This window comes from Echinops telfairi, unplaced genomic scaffold (genome assembly GCF_000313985.2).
Source record: "Echinops telfairi isolate 266 unplaced genomic scaffold, ASM31398v2 ScPeMD7_3533;HRSCAF=4204_0, whole genome shotgun sequence".
NCBI lineage: Eukaryota > Metazoa > Chordata > Mammalia > Afrosoricida > Tenrecidae > Echinops > Echinops telfairi.
Window position 1 is genome coordinate 34,843,329 of NW_022107431.1, and position 24,661 is coordinate 34,867,989.

Below are 24,661 nucleotides of genomic sequence, written 5' to 3' on the forward strand. Positions count from 1 at the left end.
GGACAGACATGCTCATTTCTTTTTGTGTTCAAATTCAGGTAAGTGGTAAAGGGGTATAAACCATCGAGAATTACTCAACTCAGCAGAAAATCCATTTGAAGATAATTGGGATAGGAATAAATCTGACCTTTTTCTGTTTCACATGAAATTCCTTTTAGTGCCCTTTCGATTCTTTGTCTAACTAGGCTGTGGTTGCTCCGGCTTTTGCCCCGTACTTTCCTCTGTGCAGCATCCATAGCCAAGTGTTTTTCCCGCCAGGCCATCACATGTACTCGGGAGACTGCATGGGCGTGATTGTTGTGTGGAATACCTACGTCAAAGCCAGCGAAGCACAGCACTCGGTGCGCCACTGGACTGTAAGCAAGGTATCGAGCTGTGCTTCTTATTGGGGATTTAATTGAGAAATGATCTTAAAATCCATGTCAGGATAATCTGTTTTCTCTTGAAAACAGTCAAGCAAAATGCCGTTTTCCTCAGTCCCTGCAAAGTTATTGGGCCTTCCTGATGTCAAATTGCCAATGTGTCACTTACGGAAAATTTTCTACATTTTGGTCAAGCTTTACGTCCTTTTTTTTTTTTATTAGCTCCAGCCTGTACTATGACATTTAGTGATCTGCTCAATGAAATGTATGCCAAAAAATGAGGCAAGTTAGCTATTACTGTCTGTGAGTAAAAGCATTCTTTGCTTTGTAAAAATACTATGTTTATCAGCAGGGTGGCCTTTCAGAATTTTGTCGTTATGGTTAAGTTTGTTATTTAATCACAATAATTATTTGTTAAATAGTCCGAAGCACTTGAGTAACCGCTTTCATTTTTTCTTCTTTTTTTCTTAACCGCTTTCATTTCTATGGGCAGAGAGCTTCTAATAAAATGGCTCATATCTTTAACCATCACAGTGTTTCTATTTGGTTGAAAGTAATGATTTATTAAACTTGGGTTTGTTTCCTCTGAATTGACGTCATTTCTGCCTTGCCGGTTAAACCTTTGTTCTCCACTTTTACATGATAGATTATAACAATAGTTGTTCTAGTTTCAAGAAAACACTCTTTTAAGTGTCAAGAATTTCCATGAATTTTAGTAACATCTACTAAGTATCTCAGATCTGTTTAAAAATCTGTCTAATGTATTCTATTTTTAGTCATTCTCACCGGGTCTGTCAGATTAATGAATGATGTCTTATTGTAACTAATGTTGCACTCTTTGGGGGGGAAAACTGTCTAATTAGTTGTGAACCTGGGGGCTTGGCAGGGCTCCAAAGGTTGAGTCTCAAAGCAGAGTTTAATGTTCGTTATAGAAAGCATGTGTTTTCGCAGCATGGTACAATAACTAGCAGCTGCGTGTACCTTGAAAGGCTGCAGCGTGGTGACTACTTGAGGCGGTCCCAAAAAGAAAACGGACGTGAGCTGGCGTGGCCGGTTGGTAGCCATGGGGCTGTCCAGCCCACACTGCTGCCTCTGGACGATGGGGTGTCCGCCTGCTCTTCCACACACCCCTTGGACCCAGTCACTGGCTGCAGCGGAGGCCTTTTTTTTTTTTTAATCCTGAGAATGAACATGATTTAAAAAAAAAAAATCACTAGCAGACACTCCGAACACCAGATCTTGCAGCAGCTCTCAGATTTACACTCAACCCTTCACTTGTGAATGCGGTTTGGGTTTTGCTTTGGCACATTTGCATGTGTGCAAGTGTGACTCCCGTTGCTCAAGCCCCCGCCAGTGCTTCCCCCTGCCCCAAATTGTCACTGTGCAGCTCTGTGAGACCCCCCCATCTGGGGTGTCAGCATTTGACTCGTTCCTGTAACGTTTGGAAAATAGCTGACAGCAGGCCTTGGTGTGAGACAGCTGTCGCAGGGGCTGGGCGGCTGCTTTCTGAGCTGCAGTGGTGGTGTCGCAGGGTGTTGCCTGCGCCAACCCTCCTGTGAGGAGCAGCCCCTCCAATCAGGGATCCCTGCAGCGAGAACACGGCCGATTCAGAACTCTGCCTCCAGGTGATAGCAGGCTTTCCTCTGGCTGTGTGAGGCCATGAGCTCAAGAGACTTTGCACGTGCAGTGTTTTCTTTGTCTCAGTAATCCCAATTAGAAGGACTTCTGGTAATTCTTCCTGTGGAAGCCTTGCCCAGGCAGGTACTCCTTCAATATTTATGTCTTTCTTGACGTTATTAATTGGGTGTCACCTAACGTCGCCTTAGATAACTACCAACAATCCCTCCCCCTACACCCCGCAAAAAATGAAACTTTTCATTTAAGTTATTTCAGAATAAGAGTCTGCTAGTTTTACTCTACTGGGATGAGTAGACGTGTATCTGTTGGTCTGTTGAGAGTGGAGGTAGATTTAGAAAGTTAAATATATACTTACTTTTGAATTGATATCATTCGGGAGTTACAGGACTGAATTAACCACAGCCTCATCCACCCTAAGGCCAGAAGAACTAGACGATGCCCTGCTAGTACTTGAAGCCAATCTGACCAGGAACACACAGGGTGGTCCCGGAGAGAATGGGAGAAAATTAGAGCGGCAAACCCAGCGCCTTGCAAACAGCCAGACTGCAACGTGCTGCATCAGTAGAGGCTCGAGGAGTCCTGAGGCCGTTGCTCAGAGACGCCATCCGAGCTTTGAACGGGATCCTCTCCCAGAGCCTCCCTTCCCTTTCGTAACGGATTGGCTCGTGGAAGAAACATATTCCCTGTGAGTTCTGTGCTCCAGCCCTCAACCTCTACACTGCATCAGCGTCGAGAAGGCTGCGTGACAGGGGCAGGGAAGCTTGATTCCTGGAAATGGAGCCGTCAGGATGAAAATGGGATGATGGCACAGTGGGGCAACTGGGACCCGTGGCCCTGAATAAGTAGCATGTCTAGAAATCATTAAATGGGAAGCTACGTCGCTGTGTAAGCTTTCACCAGAAACAATAAAATATTGAAAGAAATGAATGCAAAACAGATCAGAAGCTTTCTTATACGGTGGTAAGCTAAAAATAGAGTGCTAGAAGATGTGGTTGCTGGTTCGAGAATCAACAAACTGTGGGAAAGTGAACATAGTGCAGACAACACCAACATGGCGTTAGGGAGCTGAAAGCAACTAAGCAAAACTCTGTCCTTATGTATATTCAACTCCGAATTGAAGTTCCTGGTAGTCTTTTTGCTAACAGTTTTATAGCCAAATAGAAGATGGCTTTTTAAAATTAATTTTAAAATTTTAGCAAGAGACCACTTTTGGGTAGTGCTACTTTTTAACTATTTTCTTTTAAATTGTTTTAGGAAATTAAAGAGAGTGAATTTAAAGGTGTCCCAATAAGCTATTTGGAGGTTCATCCCAATGGGAAACGCTTGTTAATCCACACCAAAGACAGTGCTTTGAGGATTATGGACCTCCGCATGTGAGTATATTTCCTTTTTATGGGCTGTGTGTCCATAGAATAGATAATGAATTAACAGTTCTCAAATACAGCAGTGGCTCACAGCCAGGGGAGGTTTCCATCCCATGGGACATCTGGCAAGTCTGGAGGCATTTTTGACAGTTGCTACTAGTGGGGGACAATCTAGTGGGGAGGCCAGAGATACTGTGAAGCACCCTGCACTTCATAGAACAGCTGCCCACAGCAAAGGGTTATCTTGCCCCAAATGTGGAAAACACCCAAGCTAAGAAACCCTGAAAGCAGTCAGCTGTTTTCAGTCTGCACAATGAAAAAATAAATAAAAAAAACCTCTACCCTCAATAGTGATGGGATGTCTGCTGTGATACTGCCACCGCCAAGTGTGGTCTCTCAACCGGAGCTTTCGATGAACACAGCCTTGTTTTGCATCTTTAACTCTTAAACAGGGCACACTGAAGGGAAACAGCTTTGGTGTAGGAGAGGCGGGTCCTTGGGAGCAGCATGTCCTTCCAGGGGGCTTTGTTTGGTCTTGGTGTGGCAGCTCCCGTGAAGTCAATGAGAGCAGGATGTTCTTAGCACTGTTATTTCTAAGCTGTCCTCAACATAGGATGGCAGAGTGACCCTGCATGTCCTCTAATATCCTACAAAGAGCTCTTGGCCTGCTCATTAGGCCCATCAGTATTTATATAAAGGGGCTCATAGAATGCAGTGGGAGAATGACAAGCAGGTTTAGCACATCAGGAGTTTGTGACCTATTTGTTCATCCCCAAATGAGACATACAGCATCCATTTGATGAAAGGGTGACATCCTAAGTCTGGAATCTGCTGCTGCATTTTTTCTATATACAGCTCTTGTAATTATTAATGCCTGACAAAATCCAAATATGGAATATATATGTAATAAGTGCAAATATACAATAAAAGGTTTTTTTTAATGTTCATAGTAAATCTGACTGCTCTAATCATCTTGTGCTAAAGACGCTTAGAAAGGTTGTCCATTGAACTTGATTTTGAAGGACAGGTAGATTTTAGACAAGAGGAGACCCAAAATGGAACTTTCATCTGGGGAATGGAAAGGAAGTCCAGTGCTGAGGTAATAGAAGGTATACTTGGCCAAATTAGTAAGCCAGTCTTTACAAACCCAGGTCTCTCTTTATGGGGCATCTTGAGAGAGACTTGTTTAGAAATGAAGATTGGTGCCAGGTTTTTGAAGGCCAGGCTAAGGAATGTGGTTATTCTGCTTGGGTAGTGTCATGTGGGCTCTGGAAAGCCCTGCTGGGATTCACACGCTGCCTCGTGCGCCTCTTACGATTTGGTCAGCCTCTCTGTGCCTCTCTCTCCTCAGCTCTCAAGGCGGTGAAGGGCTACTGCACTCATAAGGCTTCAGTGGGGGTAAACTAAGTTAGTATATGTAAAATAATTGAAAACAGTATAGCATGTAGCACAGGCTCCAGAAACGTTTGGCTCAGTAACCCAGGCATGGGAAACTATCTTAAAAAATATCTGCAAAATGGTACAGGCCTATTTTTATATACATCTATAAGATTGTTCATAGATATCATGTTCATGGTGGGGTAAAGCTGTAAAGATGATCAGTGTGGTCCAATAATAGGATATTGTTAAAGATAAATTTAGACAATTATATATGCCCACTTAAAATGGTAAAGTATAATCCTAGGTTTTTTTTGACATGATTTTTTTTTTTTGAGTAGGGAAACCAAACACAACCCTGATTACAAAGCAGTGTATATAAAGTCTCTCTGTAAACCATAGATGGTAGTAGTACTTAACCTGGTGCATGGCACTAAGTGCTGACTGTTACTTGCTAGTGAAAACCTTTGGAATTGTGGGTACTATGTATAATCGGTGATTTTAATATTTCTCCAGAGAAATGTTACATTACAGAGTGCCTCCCACATAGCACATTTTCAAAATATACTTGTTGAATTCCAATGATTTAAAAGAAACATTATTCTATCATCTATATTGTAAGTGTATACAACAGGAACCTTGCTGATGTAGTGATTACATGTTGGGCTGCTAACCAGAAAGTCAGCAGTTCAAAACCCCCAGCCACTCTCAGGGAGAAAGATAGGGCCTTCTACTCCCGTAAAGAGTTACAGTCTCAGAAACTCACGGGGGCAATTCTACCCTGGTCCTATCGGGTCTCTCTGAGTCGGCATAGATTTGATGGCAGTTAAGTTTGGATTTGTTCTGTTGTTTTTTTTTAAGACTAGTTACATATGTAAAAAGAAGTTGTTTTTATTTCTAGATTAGCAGCAAGGAAATTTGTAGGTGCTGCGAATTACCGGGAGAAGCTCCATAGTACATTGACACCATGCGGGACTTTTCTTTTTGCTGGAAGTGAGGATGGTATCGTGTATGTTTGGAACCCAGAAACAGGTAAATATGAATTGATCACCACCACCCCAACTTTTTTTTCTTTGTTTTTGGTGTTTGAAGACAAGGAAATTTTAAATTCAGATTTTCAGTTGGGTCTTTTAAGTAAAGTTGAAATGCTAGTAAAATAGAATTCAGCTGCAGTCTAAGTGGTTACTAAACTCTGTTCTTTAGTATTTTGTTCTTCTCGTAGATTTAGAATGCCACATAACAACCAAGGTTCAGGTGTTTCTTACCCTGCGTGAGACCGTGTTGGTGTGGAGGGCAGAAGGAGCCCTGCTGGGGGAATTGGTAGCACATTGGGCTGCTCACTGCACAGTCAGCAGTTGGATGCTCCCAGCTGCTCCGCAGGAGGAAGAGGCGGCTTTCCACTCCGTCCAGAGTTACAGTCCCGGACGGTCCCGGGGCCAGTTCTGTCCTGCCCACTGAGTCGGAATCGACTGGATGGCACTGACTTTGGCTTGAGGGATACAGACGACAACTGCTCAGCTGTGTCAGCACTCACAGTCCTCTTGACCTCTTCGTGAGCCCATTCATTGTCTCTAGCTGGTGTCTTCAAAGCCTCACTGAAGAAGTTGGATCACAAATAGAAAGAGGCATGCTGGCAGAATAAAATAAGAGTTTTAATAACAAAAGTTCTCAAGTACTTGTAAAGTATTTGAGGCTTTCTGTGAAGTGAGGTGGCCTTTATCATTGTTGTTCTTAGGTTCTGACCCATGGGGGCCAGAGGAGCAGCAGAAGGGCCCACTGCCCGGCCCTGCGCAGCCTCACACGTGTGCTTACCTTCGAGCCTGCACTTGCAGCTTCTGTGTCAGCCAGTCACTCTTGTCGAGGCTCTTCATCGTTACAAACTATAAATGTGCTTTCCGTTTTAAAAGTTTGTCACCAGCACTGCCCAAGACAGTGTGAATGATTGAGTGCCTTTTCTTTTTAGGCGAACAGGTAGCAATGTACTCTGACCTTCCTTTCAAGTCACCCATTCGAGACATCGCTTATCACCCTCTCGAACATTTGGTTGCGTTTTGTGCCTTTGGGCAGAATGAGCCGATTCTTCTTTATATTTATGATTTCCATGGTAAGTCCACTACTTGATACGTCAAGAGTATTTCATTTCTATGTGCAGACAGTCAGGAATCATGAGTTCTGTGAAAGCTATCGTCCTTTGTGAGAACACATCTTTGTGGAATATACTCCAAGGACGGAGCAGATTAATAGATTGTTATTGTGATAAGATGTTTTATTTCTTCATAAGCATGGTGGAGTATGGAATTTGTAGGCAAGAGTACACGCAGTGATGTGCTCTTCTTGGGATCTGCAAGATATGTTGTCAGTACTTTTTGTAAATGATTAAAAACTGCTCAATTGGAACATGCCCATTAAATTTAAAAGGCAAATCCCATTTTGGAAGTAGGGATCTTTTCAATTGAATAGTGAGTTAATGCCTGTGTGTCTGTCTGTATGTGTGTTTTACTTTTTATTGTGAATCGGGTAAAGGTTTACAGAGCATGTCATCAGTTTTACATTCAGTTATTCAGACACATTTTGTCTCAGCGCATCCATCGCACTAACTTCAACCTACCACTGCTTATCCCACTTCCTCCCTGTCCATCCCAAACATTGCGACTCATGGTAAATTGTCAAGCAACACAATACCATTCGCTGTTAAAGGCAAATGTTAGTAAAAGCAAACACTGCTCAGGGGGACTGACCAATGGCTTTCTCAAGTGATCCAAAGTCCAAGTCTGATGTCTAGTTTAAACATGTATCCTGAAACTGCCCTTCCTTTGTGTCTACTCTGAATCTTCATATAAAGGAAGAGCGCCATGCCGAACTCCTTTATAAGTGGGACTGTTACACAGGAAATACACAGCTCGGTGATTTCTTCAGACTCTTACGAGCTTAGAGATTATTTCACAACAGTCCTCATTCAGATTCTAGTGTGCTGTTTTAGGCTTTTGAAATTTCCACCAGTTCACGTTAAAATTCCATTATTTCTTTTTCCTTCAAGGACTTTGTTTTTGCCATGGCTAAATGGATTTCGTAATTAGACCACCCAAGGGAGTGAGGGTCAGCGGTTAAGCTTTCGGACCATAGACACTGAGTTGAAGTGTGTTCTTGGAAAGTAGAAGAGAAAGGTGTTAGGATCTGTTGTGTTTTTTTCAGTGCCTTTCATAAGCCTGTCTGAAGCTTCATTTCCTCACGTTCTAAATGATACCACGACTAATAAAGTGTTACTGGCAAGGGATATTAGTAAGGATTAGAATGAGAGTAACTTTGAAAACGCCTCATAACTTGATAAGTACTCTACTCAAACACAGCGCAAGTAACAGAAGGTGAGGTCGAGTGAGCAGCTTATCCAACCAGCGCACACTTGACTCTACAGGAACTTACAGGAACTTGTAAGAGGCTGCCGCACATCTTTATTTGGAATGGAATCAGAATAAAAGCTTCTGTGCTTTTTCTCTTTTTCTGCTCATCAACCTTTTCATGTATTTCAAAGCGGATGATGCCTTTTTGGGTAAATTGTGTTGACAAATAAATGGATAAAGCTAAGAATAAAATGGCTTCCTGTCTTTAAGTGTAGAAGGAACAGTTTACACAAGCATCTTAATAGTAAAACTGTTGACGTCACACACACGGACTGGAAATGATTTTGTGCACGGTCTTTAGAGCACCAGGTTATCTTTGTGATATCCTGAACACCTTTCCAAGTGATTAAAACTCAGAATGTTTCACCACCTGTCCCCAGATCTTTGCTGCCTTCTTTTCAAATGAGGAAATTCAGGGAGAAGTCAAATAATCTGAAACAACCCAAGATTTCGGCTAACTCTTGGGAGTGGTGTACATTCCTAAGAAAATGAAAAGCTGTTTCAGAGTTTAAACTATTTCACTCATTAAACGCAGGTCAGAATCATTAGGTCAGGTTGTCTTCAAAGTTGTCCTTCAGAAAGACAATCCTCTCTCTCTCTGACTTCCTCTGCAGTAGGCTTCACCTGGGCTGCACACCTGTGTTGCTGGGAGCTGGATTCGACTCGACAGATGGCAGTGTGTTTTGAGAATTCATAATATGTAGAACAGTCAGGTTTAGGAATAATTTATTTGAAGACAAACTTAAGTAAGTAGAGGACAGATCAGGTTTCAGAGTGCTGGTACTATATTGATTTTAGCTAATTTTCAAAGAAAATAAAGCAAGCCCCCCCCCCTTTTTAATGTTAAATAAGCTGTGAACAAAACCTTGGATATTAAATGTCTATCAATCAGACACTATCTTAGTGCGCAAAATATCCTAAGAGCAAAGTTTAACCTTACATAGGAAAGAAAATTCATATATTGAACTAGATTGGTAGCTAAATCTGTCCTCCACTTCTCAGTTCCAGCAGTCTGAAGAGTCAGCAGGGTCTGTCAGTGTTGAACGTATGCACAGGCTGTGGTCTTTGGGTCTTTCATTTTACTGACTTTTTTCTGGTAAGAAACATGATTTCTACTTTCAGAAGGCAGTTGTATTTGCCTGGTGCTGAAAGGGTTAATCATACGGTAATACAAAATTTAGTCAGAGAGTACCACAGATAATGTACTTTTAGGTTTCCCATAATAACAGAGTGCTAGGCAGAGAAACAGCTTCCACTGAATTAACATTTGCAAAGCTCAACTTTAGCAATTACTGTTCTGATACTAGTCAGTGTTTGTCTCCCTCGGTCTCCAGAATGCCGCTCTGTGTTTAATAAGGGTCACAGGTAATGCTTGCTTGTTTACTGCTGGAAACATTTTACACTTATTCTTCAGTTTTCCCAGTAAGCTTCTCAGATACAGGTGCTATTATTATCTCCGCTTTGCAGAAGCCAGGATTTGCATCCAGCCCAGGAGCCTGTACACTTATTTACTAGAGTAACTTGCTTTTGTGGCAGGTGTTTCTGAATTACTAGCTTTTGATGGTCTTCACCAGCAACCTTTTTCCCCCTACCATACCATTTACACTATGCTCTTCTCGGTGCCTTTGCCTGTCCTATACTTGATAGGACACAGACGAAGTTGTACCTATTCTGAATACTGACATCTGATAAGTATGCATAGAATATTTTAAGTAGTGTCAAGTCTTCATTTGGGAGGTTCTCAGCAGAATTTAATAACCGCAGGTAATGAGCCAAATCTTTCACTAGGTGGCAGTATGTCCTCTGGATCAGGACTGGCTTGGATGTGCTTTGCCTTCACTGTCTTAAGGGTTATTATTGAGCACCAATTTTGTGCCAGGTTGCACTGGGCTGTGAAAGCTTGGAGTCAGGCCCAGGCTACCCTGCTTTATTTATTTGTTTTTTACTCTCTCGGGTGACCTAAACAGTTGACTCAAGCGCTGGGAGAATGTTTGTTCAATGTAAAAGCAATTTCACCACTAGTGCTAGATGTGATTTTAGTAATAGGATTAATGGTGTCAGCAGTTCGAAACTACCAGCTGCTGCGCGGGAGAAAGATGAGGAGGCTTTCTGCTCCCATAAAGGTTTACAACCTGGGAAACCCACAGGGGAAGTTCTACCTTGGGTCTGTGCTCCTGTGGGGTCACTATGAGTCGGAAATGGACTCCATGCCAGTGAGCGTGGCTTTTTTTTTTTTTTTAGTGGGTTTCTAAGGAGACCTGGTGATGCTACAACTCAGTTCTCAGCTGCTCATTGAAAGTGGTTTGAGCTCACCCAGTGGCGCTGTAGGAGAAAAGACCCGGTGATCCGCTCCCATAAAGGTTACCAAACCCACTGCCGAGTCAGTTCCAACTCACAGGGAGCCTGCCGGCAGACTGGAGCAAGTCCTGTGGGTTTCCAAGGCTGTGCTCTTCCTGTAACAGACGGCCACCTCTTTCCTTACCCAGCAGCTGGTGGGAGGGGCCAAACCGGGTCAGCTGCCCTGCCAGCAGGGCACCTTCCATGGAAATGGCAGCCGAGGAACGCCCGTGGAGCTGCTGGGAGCCTGGGTCAACTCTGCTGCATGCAATGGCAACAGCTAAGCTGCATGACTGAGTTTGATGCGAGTCATGGTTTGATGCTGGCTGAGACCAGGGCACATGCCCCTTGAGGTTTAGGTGAAAGTGTTTATGACACCTTATTTTCAATATATCAGACCTGGTGGCACAGCAGTTAGGTGTTCATGCTAATGGTGAGCAGTTCGAACCCACCAGCTACTCAACAGGAGAAAGATGAGACATCTGCCACCATAACAGTTTACAGCTCTGAAAACCATATGGGGCCATTCTACTTTATTCCCTTTGAAGGCAGTGGGTTGATTGGTTTTGTTTATCCTAATACATGCCATGCACATGATGGTGTGTGTGAATTACAGATTCTGTGGAACAGTGTTTTCCCCTGAAAGTTTATTTTAAAATCACAGCCTACAAGGCATGGCTGATTGATATGTTTGGAGCCGGTAATGGATAGGGGTGGTAGGAGCTATCATTTAGGAAACATTGAGCATTCAACATATATTACTTTGCGCAGTTTCCTCCCACCACAGCAGCAGGTGGGTAATATAACCTTCCTTTTACAGGTGGCGGGAAGGAGGCCAGGGGGAATGAGGTCGCCTCAGGTCACACAGTGACCTAGGGAAGCCAACATTTGATCGCAGGCTGACTCCAGAACCCATGTTCTTGAAACATCTCTCTCTCACCTGTTTTTATCAAGTGACTTAAATGAATTATGTCACGTCATAAAAAACGGGTGCTGCCAAATATTCCTGTGGTGAAATATGTTGTTTGTTTTTTAATATTTAGACCTTAAGATTAAAAGGAAGTATGTCTATCAAGTATTTTTAACTGTTTTTACAAATTTGAGGCATTAACATAATTATGAGCATTAAGTCATTGTGTTCTCAATCTAGTTCAATCTATGAATTTTCTTTCGTATGTAACATTAAACTTTGCTCTTAGGATATTTTGCACACTAAGATAGTGTCTGCTTAATAGAAATGTAATATCCAAGGTTTTGCATGTCACTACTGGTCTGGAAGCAGTGAAGATGGATGAGAGAGCAGGAGAAGGATAAACTATTGGAGGGTTTGATTCGTAGCTTCAGCTCTTGGCTGTAAAGTTGATGATCGTGACTGTAAACCCCCACCTTATTGACGATAAAACATTACTGTTACAGAAAGAAAGAAAAAAAAAAAAAGGAAATTCCAGTCCTTAACCTTCCTAGTTGGCTAAAATCATTGACTTTAGGTCAGAGTTTTTAAATGTTCTATTTCGCAGTCTTACCCCAAAGCAGTTATTTTAGAATTTGCGGGTGCAAGCCTGTGTCGCTTAGGGATTTGTACGTCTGGGAAAGAAGGGAACGCAGTGGCTCTGAGCATAGATGAGAGCCCTGAATTCCTCTGCCAGGCTTTGCCCTGCTTAACTCGCCTCAGTGCACAAGCGGGTCCCACGAGAGCAGGCGGCACCATGCTTAGTAGACGGCACTGTGGTGGCAGAGGCTGGAGTGGGGACTAGAGTACTGGAGGTTAGACAAGAGTTTATTCCTTTCTATGTGCCCCTAGTCAAATAATTTAACTTTTCTGCATCTCCCACTAACACTTGCTCCCGCTGATCTCCTTGTTTTGTCAGCGGATAAAATGACATTATAAAGCAGTGCATGACGTATAGCTAGAATTCATGAACATGCTGCCATAGGGAAATCTTAGCCATGCTTTGTGCAATATACACTCATCGCAGAATGACAGTTAAAAGCACAGTGTAGGGTAGGAAGCCAACACTTGATGATTCGCATGCCCCTCAGAGCTTTCCCAGCAGTGTATCAGTTGCCACTTCAGGGTCCAAGGGAAGGAATTTCTCATGATGTTAGGTACTCTCATTCTGTTGGCTACAAGACTTTGAATGTGCTGCATTGTCTTGTAAAGTTTTGTGAACAGGTTTACTAGATACATGCAAGGGAAAGTCAAAAAGTATTGTACAAAATAATAGGAACATTTATAAAACAAAAATATCAACATGTGAAGCGATTCTTTCTTGTTTTATCCTCCATTTAGCTCTTTATACTTCTGCAGATGATGTTGCCCTCTCTGTAATCCATCCCCAAAGAACTTGGTGGTCTTAAGTATAGCCCACATCAAAACAGTCACTCTAGCTTCGTTGAGGGACTCAAATCATGCACTTTTTAAAAGATCTTTAGGTTTTGACAGCAAAAAAAATTCTGACTAGGCATAATCAGGACCATAGGGTGGAAAGGGCAAGGTTTCCCAAGAACACACTCATAGGACAGCCATGGTTACTATTGAAGGAGGAGTACATGCATTGTTGTGATGGGAAAAAATTCCTCCGTGCGAAAAATTTAGGCATTTTTCTCATTGTATAAGGTGAGATTACTTACTCCATAGCCCTTCTAGCCAGTTCTCTATGACCTCCCACCAAATGATCGGGTGGCACCATGCAAGTAGGGTGTGTAAACACTAATAGAGGGGCTTGTTATTCCCTTGGGTGTAAGGGTGCCATTTCAGAAGCAGAAACAGGGAGATTCTGGTGATCACCAAAGGACAAAAGCCACTAGGGGAGAATGCAAGATCCCTCCCTGCGTGAGGTGGCAGAGGCATCGGAGGAGCTGGGGACCCGGGAGGCAGTCTTCCCTAGCCCACTGAGGCAGAGGCCAAGCCAACTGTGACGGAGAGGCTGACGACCCATAAAGACTTCGCTGCTGCCTGAGCAAGGCGCTAGGGTGGACCAGTGACTACATCCTTAATGTTTTCTGATCCTGGCTTGGGGCCGCCTGTAAACTTCTCTAATAAGCCCTGTCATTGTGGATGTGATCTGCAAGTTTGGGGTGGCTGTTGTAGTGGATCATTGAACCCAGCAGAGAAGTTGAGTGCCGGGGGTGGACCACCTGGTGAGAGTAGAATAAAAGAAAGATGGAAGATAGAGAAATGTCTGACCTCCGTCTGTTGACACTGAGCCTTAGGCTGGTGGGAAGGTAGATTCTCTTCCCAAGTATAGCCAAAGGAGGTCAGAGGTACTCCCAGGCCATTTTCCCACTCACCCATGCAGTTTTCAGTTTCCTAACACGCCTTCAGAATGAACCCTTGTGATGGTCCAGTGTCCTTTGAGAAACTACCAAGGTGACCCACCCCAGGACCTCTGCATATAGTTGCCCTGGTCTTCTGAGTTGACCTCCGTGTCGTGAGTGGAACTGGCCCCAGATCTCCCTCAGAAACCAGTTTTTATCGGAACTTTCCTTTGGGGGCCCTAATGGGTCTAGACAAGTGTACTCCCGAGAGAACTTGTCTGTAGACTCCCGCTGAGGCCAGATGCATTTAAACATGTTTTGTTTGGCATCACCTCGGAGCATGCATGAACTGGACCCCCAGTGGCATTGCTTTGTGACTCCCTCTCACATCATCACCGCAAGACTGGATGCACTATTGCCTGGGGCTGGTTCATCCTCACCGTCGCCAGTACGTCAGTGCAACCCCCGTGCCAAGCCATCTCACGGAGGGTCTCCCACACTCTGGCAGGCCCCTGCATCACCAGACATGATGCCCCCTTCAGTAATTAGCCCTACCTCGTGATGTGGCCCAAGCAAGCAAGTCGGACAGTGTTCTCTTACGATCCCTACACTTCCATTGGCCAGTTTTCAGATCTCCGGGCCTTGCTTTCTTGTCTGTCTGTCCTGGAAGCTCCTTTGAGACCTTAGCACAGTGGCTGACCCTGCTGATGTTTGAAACAGCCACGGCGTAGCTTCCAGCACCTGCAGCACACACACAAGCCATCACAGTACAGCAAACTACCAGGCAGATTGTGGGACAGTTTCATTAGTGACACTTCAAAGCTTCACGTTGGCATATAAAGAAAATGCCAAGGAAATACAGACTTAGTAAAAGGCTCTGAAGCCCCCCGACCCTGCTAGAATTGACATGTTCCTCATTGACACTCCTGTAGTGGAAGCAAGAACAAGTCAGATAAGGTAGAAATACAATGAAAGTCATGACAAGCCTTTGAGCCTTCTCTGCTCACTAAGTGAATAGTGAAGGACGAGCAGGAGGAGGCTGTGTGGCTGCTGAGTGCCGGGAAACACGTATAGATTGACCAGCACGCATGTGATTAGAAGTGTGATAATTTATTAAGCAAAAGGATTTTGTAGTCAGCAAGATGTCTGTACATAGTCACAGAGCTACGTGTACAAGGGGGTCTCGAACAAAAGAATCAAGATGTTGAACCCAAAGGGAATCTGACTGTGAATACAGTGTAAGACAACGAATGTGCTGTGCTGTCAGTTCTACTCTATTATAAAGTCAAGCAGCACATAAGATAAACAAATACTACATTTCGATAGTAACAAACCTTTGTTCGCTATAAATGCAGCAGGCAGGGGATTGAAATATCTTATTTCCTCCCTTCTTCCTCCTACGAAGATAAAAATCTCCTGAGAAAAACCACACTTTAAAAAATATATATAATTGAGGCCAGCAGCCTCCACAGAGGCACTGAGCTTATTACGTAAATCAAAAGGTAGCCCACTGTAAATTATTTCAGACTTTTAAAAGTTACGTAAAACTTAAAAATTCCCACATTGTAGCTCATGGGAGGTCAACGTAGAAGATGTTCTGATGGAGCTGACGTTGCTTTCAGCACCTGGTCCAGGAGCACAGGCCAGTCGTTGCCTACTGACCTCCAGACACGCATACCTGGGCCAGGGGTCAATGCCACTGACACAGCGGCCTCCCAAGAGATGACCGGGTCCATAAGAAAGCAGGGAAATGTGGGAGTTTTAAACCTAGCAGATGTAGGTAGCGCTGAATGTTAGAGACCAAAGTGAAATTAGCCGCAAAAGAAAGTTGCTGCCGAGGCAAGAAGCAGCTTAGTGACGGCAACACCGCTTTCCAACCTTGGGTCACTCCAACATGTGTTTAGAGACCTGCCCGGTATGATGAGAAGCGTAGAGCTGGACAGAGTTAGGAGGCCATCACTAGTCACCTAGTGCAGTGAACTGGGCAGCGCTGTCTTAACCAGGTCGGTTTCAAATGCATGTGTGTGGGCGGTGGCCTAGGTAGCACCGCAGCCTGCAGGGATTTGTAAGCAGCTTCTGTTGCTGGGATCTGCAGGACGAGGGCTTTGTGAAAATTGTGCAGGGTGTTTTTGTTTGTTGTTTGTTTGTTTTTATGGCTGGCTTCGCAGAGCTAGAGTTGCTAACGATAACGTAGAGTGTTAATTTGACTTGTTGAAATCCAGTCAGATGGCTTTTTAATAGAAAATTCCCAGCCAGAGTTGTTGGGGGTTCACTTGTGTCATGTGTGCACACTGACGCCATCTCTGAAGACACCTGAGACCTGGGAAAAGAGATGTCAATAAGTATTTAAGCAATGACTTGAATTTTTTTTTTACCAGTTAAAAATTTACCCTTTAAAAAAACAAAAAAACAAAAAAAAAAAAGCCCAATTAACAAAACAAAAAAACTTGAAAAAAAGGAAGTTGGCCTAAAGGGGGGGGGACCCCAAATCCTACCATTGTTTATCAAACTGTTGCCTCTTTAGATGCCCTATTACTATTAACTATTACTACGTGTCTTGCTTCCTATGTGCACTTGGGGATAAATTGAAATGGTCGGCAAATCGATATCTGGCAAAGTCAAAGTCCCAGAAAATAACCCAGAGTCACTATCACCAAGCCAATTGTGACACACCGTGACCCTGCAGGACAAACTCGAACTGCCCTTCAGGTTTCCGAGTCTAACTCTTGACAGTAGGAGGCCTCCTCTTCCGACCGTTGACTGGGAAAGGAGGTCAGAGGATCTCAGTACATAGGGTTTGACTTTCTTTTAATAGCAAAGCATAAAAGATATAAAGGACAATATTAAGCAAGGAAGCCCACTCCACATTTAGGGGAAAGGGTTAGTTTCCAAAGAGCGGGCCCTCATTTGAAAGTCAGCGTTAGGCGAAAATGGAGGAAGAAGGCCGTGGGTGATAACGCCCCAACACACCATTTTGACCATCCTGTCCTATGTTCTATCGCCAAGCAGCTCTTCATTTTTGTCAGACATAACGGCTCAGTGCACACAGTGGTCAGATGATAGGGTTTGTTTGTTTGTTACTACTGTTATCAAGATGAAACCCTAGACAATTAGTCAATAAATGCAGAGTAGGTGTGTGGCAGAGATAAGGAACACCTTTTGTGGGGGTTGATTCCTTCATCCTTGAGAACATCTACTAACGTTAAACCTTCCAACTCCTGGCCCACAGAGAGCACTTTTATTTTCTTTACATCTTTGAAGTGGCTCTACGCCTTAAACAGTCCTTGACTACTTGTGGATAAGTCAATGGTTCGAATATTAGTTCTGCAAGGAGGTCTAAATTAAGCACTGAAAAGTAGTCATTCAAAATAGGCAAGGAAATACACATTCTTCCTGAAAAAGTTGGAGACATGTGATTTTTCAATTCACATTTTTATCCCTGGAAGAATGGATTATAAACGGGTTTTCTCCCTTGAGAATGGACCCCCACCCAGGTCCAGAGGAGGAAGGCATCAATCGCTGCTGGCCTGTTTGAGTCCCTGATTAGACTACTGGGTGAATGTGAAGATCAGACACTTAGACATTTGAATAACCAAGGCTCATGGAAACAAGGTTGATAACATAAACTAAGTGATCTTTTGTGTAGTCACCATATTGTTCCATAGACGATTTCTCTTCTAAATAATATATTATGAAGAGTTCTTATTACTCACCTTCTACATAGAATTTTAGTCCTAAGCCCAGTTTTTAAATAATGAGTACATGGTAATTTATTCAAACAACTGTTGTACATTATACTGTTAAATGTTTATTTTTTTCCATTCTTTAAACGATGTTGCAGTGCACACATGAGTACCCTGACTCAGTTTGTCCCTTGGAAAAATATATCTGGACATACAATGACACATGCAGGCAAAAAAAGAGCATTGCCTTCTAATTTAAGAATTTACTAATTTAAGTAATTTAGCAACTAGTAGTTTGAGAATTAGTAATTCATTCTTTAATTACTGTTAAGTGACATCGAGTCAGTTCTGACTCAGTGAACCTGGGCCCCACAGAATGAAATTCTGCCTGATGTTGCACCATGCTCACAGTCAGGACTACGCCTCTCAGTCCACTGTTGCAGCCACTGTGTCCACCCGGCTCCTTGAAGGTCTTCTTTTTCACTACTCACTGCTTTAGCAAGCATACTATTCCTGTCCAGCGGCTGATTCCGCCTTCTAACATGTCCAGAGTGTACGAGACAGTCTCATCTACCTCACTTCTAAGGAACAGTCTGGCTGCACATTTCCCCAGACAGATTTGTTCATTCCTTTTTTTTCTTTTTTAATTGGGAACTCATATAACTCTTACCACAATCCATCCATTCATCCATTGTGTCAAGCACATTTGTACATTTATTGCCATAATTTTCAAAACATTTTCTTCATACTTGAGCCCTTGGTATCAGCTCATTTTTTCCTCTTCCACCCGCACCCTCCCTCCCTTACGATCCATTGTTAATTTATTATTATTTTTTCATGTCTTATACTGTCCGATGTCTCCCTTCACCCACTTTTCTGTTGTCCGTCCCCCAGGGGGGGTTATATGTAGATCATTGTGATGGGATCCCCCTTTCTACCCCACGTTCCCTTTACCCTCCTGGTATTGCTAATCTTGTTATTGGTCCTGAGGGGTTTATCTGTCCTGGATTCCCTGTGTTTCGAGCTCTTATCAGTACCAGTGTACATCCTCTGGTCTAGCCAGATTTGTAAGGTAGAATTGGGATCCTGATAGTGTGGGGGAGGAAGCATTAAAGAACTAGAGGAGAGTTGTATGTTTTGTCAGTGCTATATTGTACCCTGACTGACTCATCTCTTCCTTGTGACCCTTCTGTAAGGGGATGTCCAATTGTCTACAGATGGGCATTGGGTCTCCACTCTGCAATCCCCCTCATTCACATTGATATGATTTTTTGTTTTGGGTCTTCGATACCTGATACCTGATCCCATCGATACCTCATGATCACACAGGCTGGTCTGCTTCTTCTATGTGGACTTTGTTGCTTCTCAGCTGGGTGGCTGCTTGTATCTTCAAGCCTTTAAGACCCCAGATGTTATATCTTGTGATAGCCAGGCACCATCAGCTTTCTTCACCACATTTGCTTATACACCAACTTTGTCTTCAGCAATCATGTCGGGAAGGTGACCATCATGGAATGACAGGTTAAGAGAACAAAGTGTTCTTGCATTGAGGGAGTACTTGAGTAGAGTCCCAATGTCGATCTGCTACCTTAATACTAAACCTATAAGTATATGCACATAGGTCTATTTCCCCATCGTCATACATAAATATATTTACATATGTACATGCCTGTATTTAGATCTCTATAAATGTCCTTTGCCTTCTAATTCTTTCCTTTATTTCCTTTTACTTTCCTCTTGCCACACTATCATGTTCAGCCGTCATTTGGGTTTCAGTAATTCCTTTCGGTTGCATTGCCCTTGATCATGCCTTACCAGGCTTTCTATACCCTGCTTGCCTTTGATTTTGCATCACTTGTTGTTCCCTTGTCCCTGGGTTGGTTTCGTTCGTTCTTTTCCAAGGGCATCAGTTCTTCTTTAGTCTTCCTTATCTAGTGTGCATCTTTCACATTCATAGAAAGCAGGTGAAAATGCCATGGCTTACATCAGGTGCACTTCCAGACTTCTTTGCTTTTAACACTTTCATGAGTTCTTTACCTCTAGCTTTGTTTAATACCAAGTTCCTTCATCATATGCTACTTCCTGAAATAGTTTAACATGGGCACATTCTTTTGGTAGAGTTACTCTCTGTATTCTGTCTTGTCTTAATGCTTCCTGTATCATTCAGTCTTTTGGTTTAGTGGTTGGTGCATAAATTTGAACAACACTGGCACTAACTGGTCTTCCTGGTAGGTGTGTGTGTATCATTTGTCTCTGACAATGTTATACTTCACCTTAAGAAATGCCAAGTGTGCTCTAGTTGGTTTTCTAACTCCAGTTCTTTGCACATTTCTTGATAACACTTCAATATGTCTTCTTGAGCTACCCTCTGAAACCTCCATTCAGCCAATTTACTTCATTTCTTCCATTCACTTTATATTGAAGAGGAGGTTTCAAAGTCTCTTCTGACATCTTTTGGGTTTTTCTTTCTTTCCTATCTTTTAATGATCTTTGCTTTCCTCATGTATGATGACCCAAAACTTGTGAAGTCTTCAATCATTTGTGTGCAATTAATCTAATGTTCTCTAAATTCAGGAGGGTTATGCTCTAGGTCATTCTATGACTCTTACGGAATTGCTTTAACTTCAATTTCAACTTGAACTTGCATTTGATCAGTTGATGATCTGATCTTTAGATGGCTCCTGCCCTCATTATGGCTGATGATAGTGAACTTCTCCTGTGGTCTCTTTTCTTCCTACATAGCCCATCAGGTGAGGCCTTTGGATGTAGACCATTTGATTCCTGTGTAGCCCACCAGGTGAGGTCTACGGATATAGTTTACTTTGTTTAACAAAAAAAAAAAGCTATTTCTAGTGATAGGTCATTGGTCTTATTAGATTCTATCATATGATTTACAGTGTTATTTCTATCACCAAGGTCATACTTTTCAACCACTATTCCTCTTTTTTAATCTTACATATTCCAATCACTAGCAATTACAATGTCTCCTCACTGTGTGTTTGATGAATTTTAGGATTGCAGAATTTTGCAAAAATCTTTTAACATTTTCATCTATAGGTTTAGTGGTTGGTGCATAAATTTGAACAACACTGGGACTAACTGGTCTTCCTGGTAGGTGTGTGTGTATCATTTGACTCTGACAATGTTATACTTAAAGAAAGATTGTTTGTTTGTTTGTCGTTGACTGTGACACCATTTCTCTTCAGTTTGTAATTCTCCATGTGGTAAGCCATCTAATTATCGCCTTCAAAATGGCAAATGCCAGTTCATTTCCGCTTACTAATGCCTACGGTGTTGATCCTTACATGTTACATTTCATGTTTTACCACTTTAAATTTTCCTAGATTCATACGTTGTAATTCTACATTCTGATTGTCAATGGGTGTTTGTAGCCATTTCTTCTTCTCCTGTAAAAAGTTAGTCTCAGACACCTGTGCGGCAGTCCATCACCCTGTTCCGTGCTCTGGCTCCTAATTCTGCTGCTGCGCCTCTGGTGATGTAACTATCATCTGGGTCCTGGAGGTTCACTGCTCTTACTGGTAATGAGATCCCTCTCCTGCTTCACAGAGAGCTCGTTTTATACACTGCGGGATGGCACTCCAGGGAGCCTGATCTCAGTTATTCACAGGTGAATCCTATCAGAATCTGCCTCCACCATCTTTAACTAGACTCATGCAGGGAAAGGTTGTTGGCTTGGATTTAGAGAACATAGCAATAAGAGCCACATTAAAGAATTAACTGCCCTTGCAATAATATTTAAAGTTGGCCACTTATATTTCTAATGTTTATGAGACTGAAATATTACATGAACTCCAAACCTCAATTACAATGCCCTTGAAGTGAAGTTAACAGAAATTACTGCCATCGCGTAAACTGTGATGCATAGCGATCCAATAGGCTAAGGTAGGACTACCCCTGCGGTTCTCCGAGGCTGTTAGCCTTTTATGGAAGTGGGAAGCCTCCTCTTTCTCTTGAAGAGCAGTTGGTGGTTTTGAACTAATGAACTTGTGGTTAGCAGCCCAATGTGTACGGGCACCTTGTGATAGTATTATCTCTGTATTTTGCCAATCGTGTTGCTTCATTAATATCCAGTATATAAAAGGTGTTTGCCTGTTAGCCGTGTCTAACCACTTGTTAAATGCTATAAAGCCATAGCCTGATGATTTGATTATAGTGTTTGTTTAGTGATTTGAGCTCAATCTGAAATCGTTATTTTCTAGTTGCCCAGCAAGAGGCAGAAATGTTCAAGCGCTACAATGGAACACTTCCATTACCTGGAATACACCAAAGTCAAGATGCGCTATGCACCTGCCCGAAGCTGCCTCATCAAGGCTCTTTCCAGATTGATGACTTTTCCCACACTGCAAACTCCTCATTGAAGATGCAGCAAGTGAAACAGAGGCTGGATTCTGTCACGGTGTGTTCAATTAGTGTATACATTTGAGAAGTTAGAAATCATTTCTAACCTGTTTTACTTGGCCATGTCAATGAATGCTAATTTAATGAAGTTGATTACCTAAAAGTAGGCTTTCCCATACATTGATAGTGCCCTGGTGGTGTAGTGGTGCCAAGTTTGATTGCGATCCACATGGTGAGCATTTTGAAACCACCAGCAGGGCTTTCTGCTCCCGTAAACAGCTGTGGTCTTAGAAACCTGCAGGGGGTCGTCATAAGTAAGCATTGATTCCACGACAGTGAGTTTGATTTGGTTTGGTTTCTGAAGTACCTGTTCTAAAGGCACTAATTGCAGCAAACAAATCCATCATCCTTTTTTCCCAGTTCGCTCTGTAAAGGCCAGCCCAGGATCTAGAAACGAGGGAGAGCTGAGAGCCAGAAAAGCATAGTTAGGATTTACCACACCACGTGCTTATCATCCCCAGATAAATCAGGAGTCACCCTGCCTTTTCCTGCCCCGCCCCACTAGGAAGATATCTAGCAGGTTTAGGCGCACCGCTTCTGCATTCCCAGGGCCATGAAGAAAGACCACTACTGAGAAGACAGATAACGTTTCAGTATGCAATTTCTGCCCTGGCATTCAGACTTCTATATAATCTCACTTAAAACCACATACTCAAAACTTCAGCGTGCGTCTGAATCACCTGCTAGACTTTCTGAAACACATCGATACGCTCTGTCCCCCAGGGTTACTGAATGTGTGGGTAGTTAACAGGTGTGGGTAGTATGAGATTTTGGATTCCAGACAAGCCCACAATGCTGCTGCTGCTGGCTGCTCATAGGGCCACCCTTTGAGAACAGTAGATATCTACTAGTTCACCATTCCAGCACTTAGGAAGGACTTGATAAGCATAGGTTGAGTGCCCTCAGCTAAGCTCCTCGAGGGTGGTTCCAGGATTGCCCTTTTCCTAACAGCCCCTAGTCTGCAGGGATGGTTTTCACGGAGTGTAATTAGATTTTGGTATACCTCTGAAACATCCATGTTTAGGTATCAAAGCCTGCTTTCCGTGGCTATCCTGCCCTCTTCATTTCAGGGAGGTCGGTCTGTTCTGCCTGCTGGCACCCACTCCTTTGGATTCTCCCTCTTGGAAGCCATAGCCACTGTTTTTCCTGTTTGTTTTATGAAAGAGCATTCTATACAGAGTAATCGTACATTTAGAAAACATCCCAGCCCAGTCCAAATCAAGTCCCATCAGTCCGATATTAGCCCATATGTCCGATACCAGTCTATAAAGTCCTCTTCAAACTCACAAAACACATGCAGTGATGCCGAATGCAGGAAGACCATAGGCCAGTGGGTGGGAAGTCTTGTGGATCCAGTGGTGGTGTAAGTGTCTCAGCGCTGTCGGGGGTCTCCGCATGGCTTCTCCGGTTCCAGGGCTCTAGCATAGCTCCGTGTGCCTTGGTGCAGGAATGTCTTGCAGAGAGTGAGCCATTTTTCCTGTTCTTAACCGGCCTTGTTGGTGTCCTGCTCCATAACTGATGCTATCTTTCCTGCCCTTGTGCATCTGAGAACTGTGAACCTGCCAGTGACTACAGCTTTAGGCAAGAATACTGCCCCTCCCCACCCCATCAGTCATGCATACCTACCTTAGCCTCGTGGAATCAATTCCAGCCACTTGATCTATAAAACTTTGTTATCTCAAATACTTTATTGAAAGTTTTAAGGCACTCCAAAGGATACTAAAATGTTTATACCTTGACCTTAAGTAGCATAGAGTTTTAGTAAGATCAAAAAACAAAACTGACTGCCATCAATTTCCTGGTGAATCAGTTCCTGCGTACCAGGAAAAGTCTGCTGACTGCCACCTGCAGCAGAGTTGTTCACAGCGCACTCCACATGCACTCCCCACACTTGCGTTGCCTCTGCCTAGTAGCATGGCGACAGTTGGTGCCTGAGTGTTACACAGGGTGCTTTTCTGCTCCAAAAGGAGAGCCAGAGTGCTTCGGGCCTCATTTGAAAAGGCATATGCAAAATCTTCTGTGTTCTCTTTCAAACCGCCAAATCTAAAATAACTACACATTTATTTACGTAAACATATGTAAGTTTGTCAAAAGTGCAATACCTAATTTTTTTAGTGTCTTGTGAATTTCCCATGTGTAATTTTTACCATGCTGAGTTCCTGCTCGTACAGAATTCTATGTCAGAACTTCATATGTAAATAAGAGAAAGAAACTTAAAAGTTATTAAAGATCGAGTTGAAGCAAGAGAAAGTAGTGTTGAGCACATTCTGGAGCATTCCGTGAACAAGAATGGTTAGCAGTACAGATTTTCTTTGGAGTAAATTCCCTTAAAAAACAAAAAACTAGACAGAGGACCAGAAATTACACTTCAGCAAAACCACATCATATGAATGCTCAAACATACCAGAAATCAATTTGGCAGCTGCAATTACTGACTGTGCAGCCTCAGTACAAAGGGGTAAATTTATCAGTGCCCACAGAAAGTGATAAATTTCATTTTAGGGGGAACAGAGAAGATTATATGCATTAAAGTAAAGAAGTTAAAAAAAAAAAAGGAACCAAACTCATTGCCAATGAGTCAATACAACGTATTAGCTACGCTATATAGCAGCAGTTCTCAACCTGTGGGTTGCGACCCCTTGGCGGGTTGAACAACCCTTTCACAGGGGTCTCCTGATTCATAAGAGTAACAAAATTACAATTATGAAGTAGCAACAAAGATAATTTTATGGTTGGGGGGGTCACCACCACATGAGGAACTGTATTAAAAGGTCACAGCATGAGGATGGTTGAGAACCACTGTCCTATAGAGGGTTTCCAAGACT

The 24,661-nt window shown here is 42.9% G+C and overlaps 1 protein-coding gene across 4 annotated transcripts in view; it reads left to right on the forward strand.

Moving 5' to 3' along the window:
* Positions 1-24,661, forward strand: part of AHI1 (Abelson helper integration site 1) — a 198,859-nt gene that overhangs the window by 52,210 nt on the left and 121,988 nt on the right. For all 4 annotated transcript variants that reach the window (XM_045294511.1, XM_045294513.1, XM_045294514.1 and 1 more), the window contains 5 exons: positions 259-365; positions 3,255-3,373; positions 5,643-5,773; positions 6,705-6,845; positions 21,638-21,834. In XM_045294511.1, the coding sequence (XP_045150446.1) occupies positions 259-365; positions 3,255-3,373; positions 5,643-5,773; positions 6,705-6,845; positions 21,638-21,834 (695 nt within the window). The remainder of the gene's footprint in view (positions 1-258; positions 366-3,254; positions 3,374-5,642; positions 5,774-6,704; positions 6,846-21,637; positions 21,835-24,661) is intronic.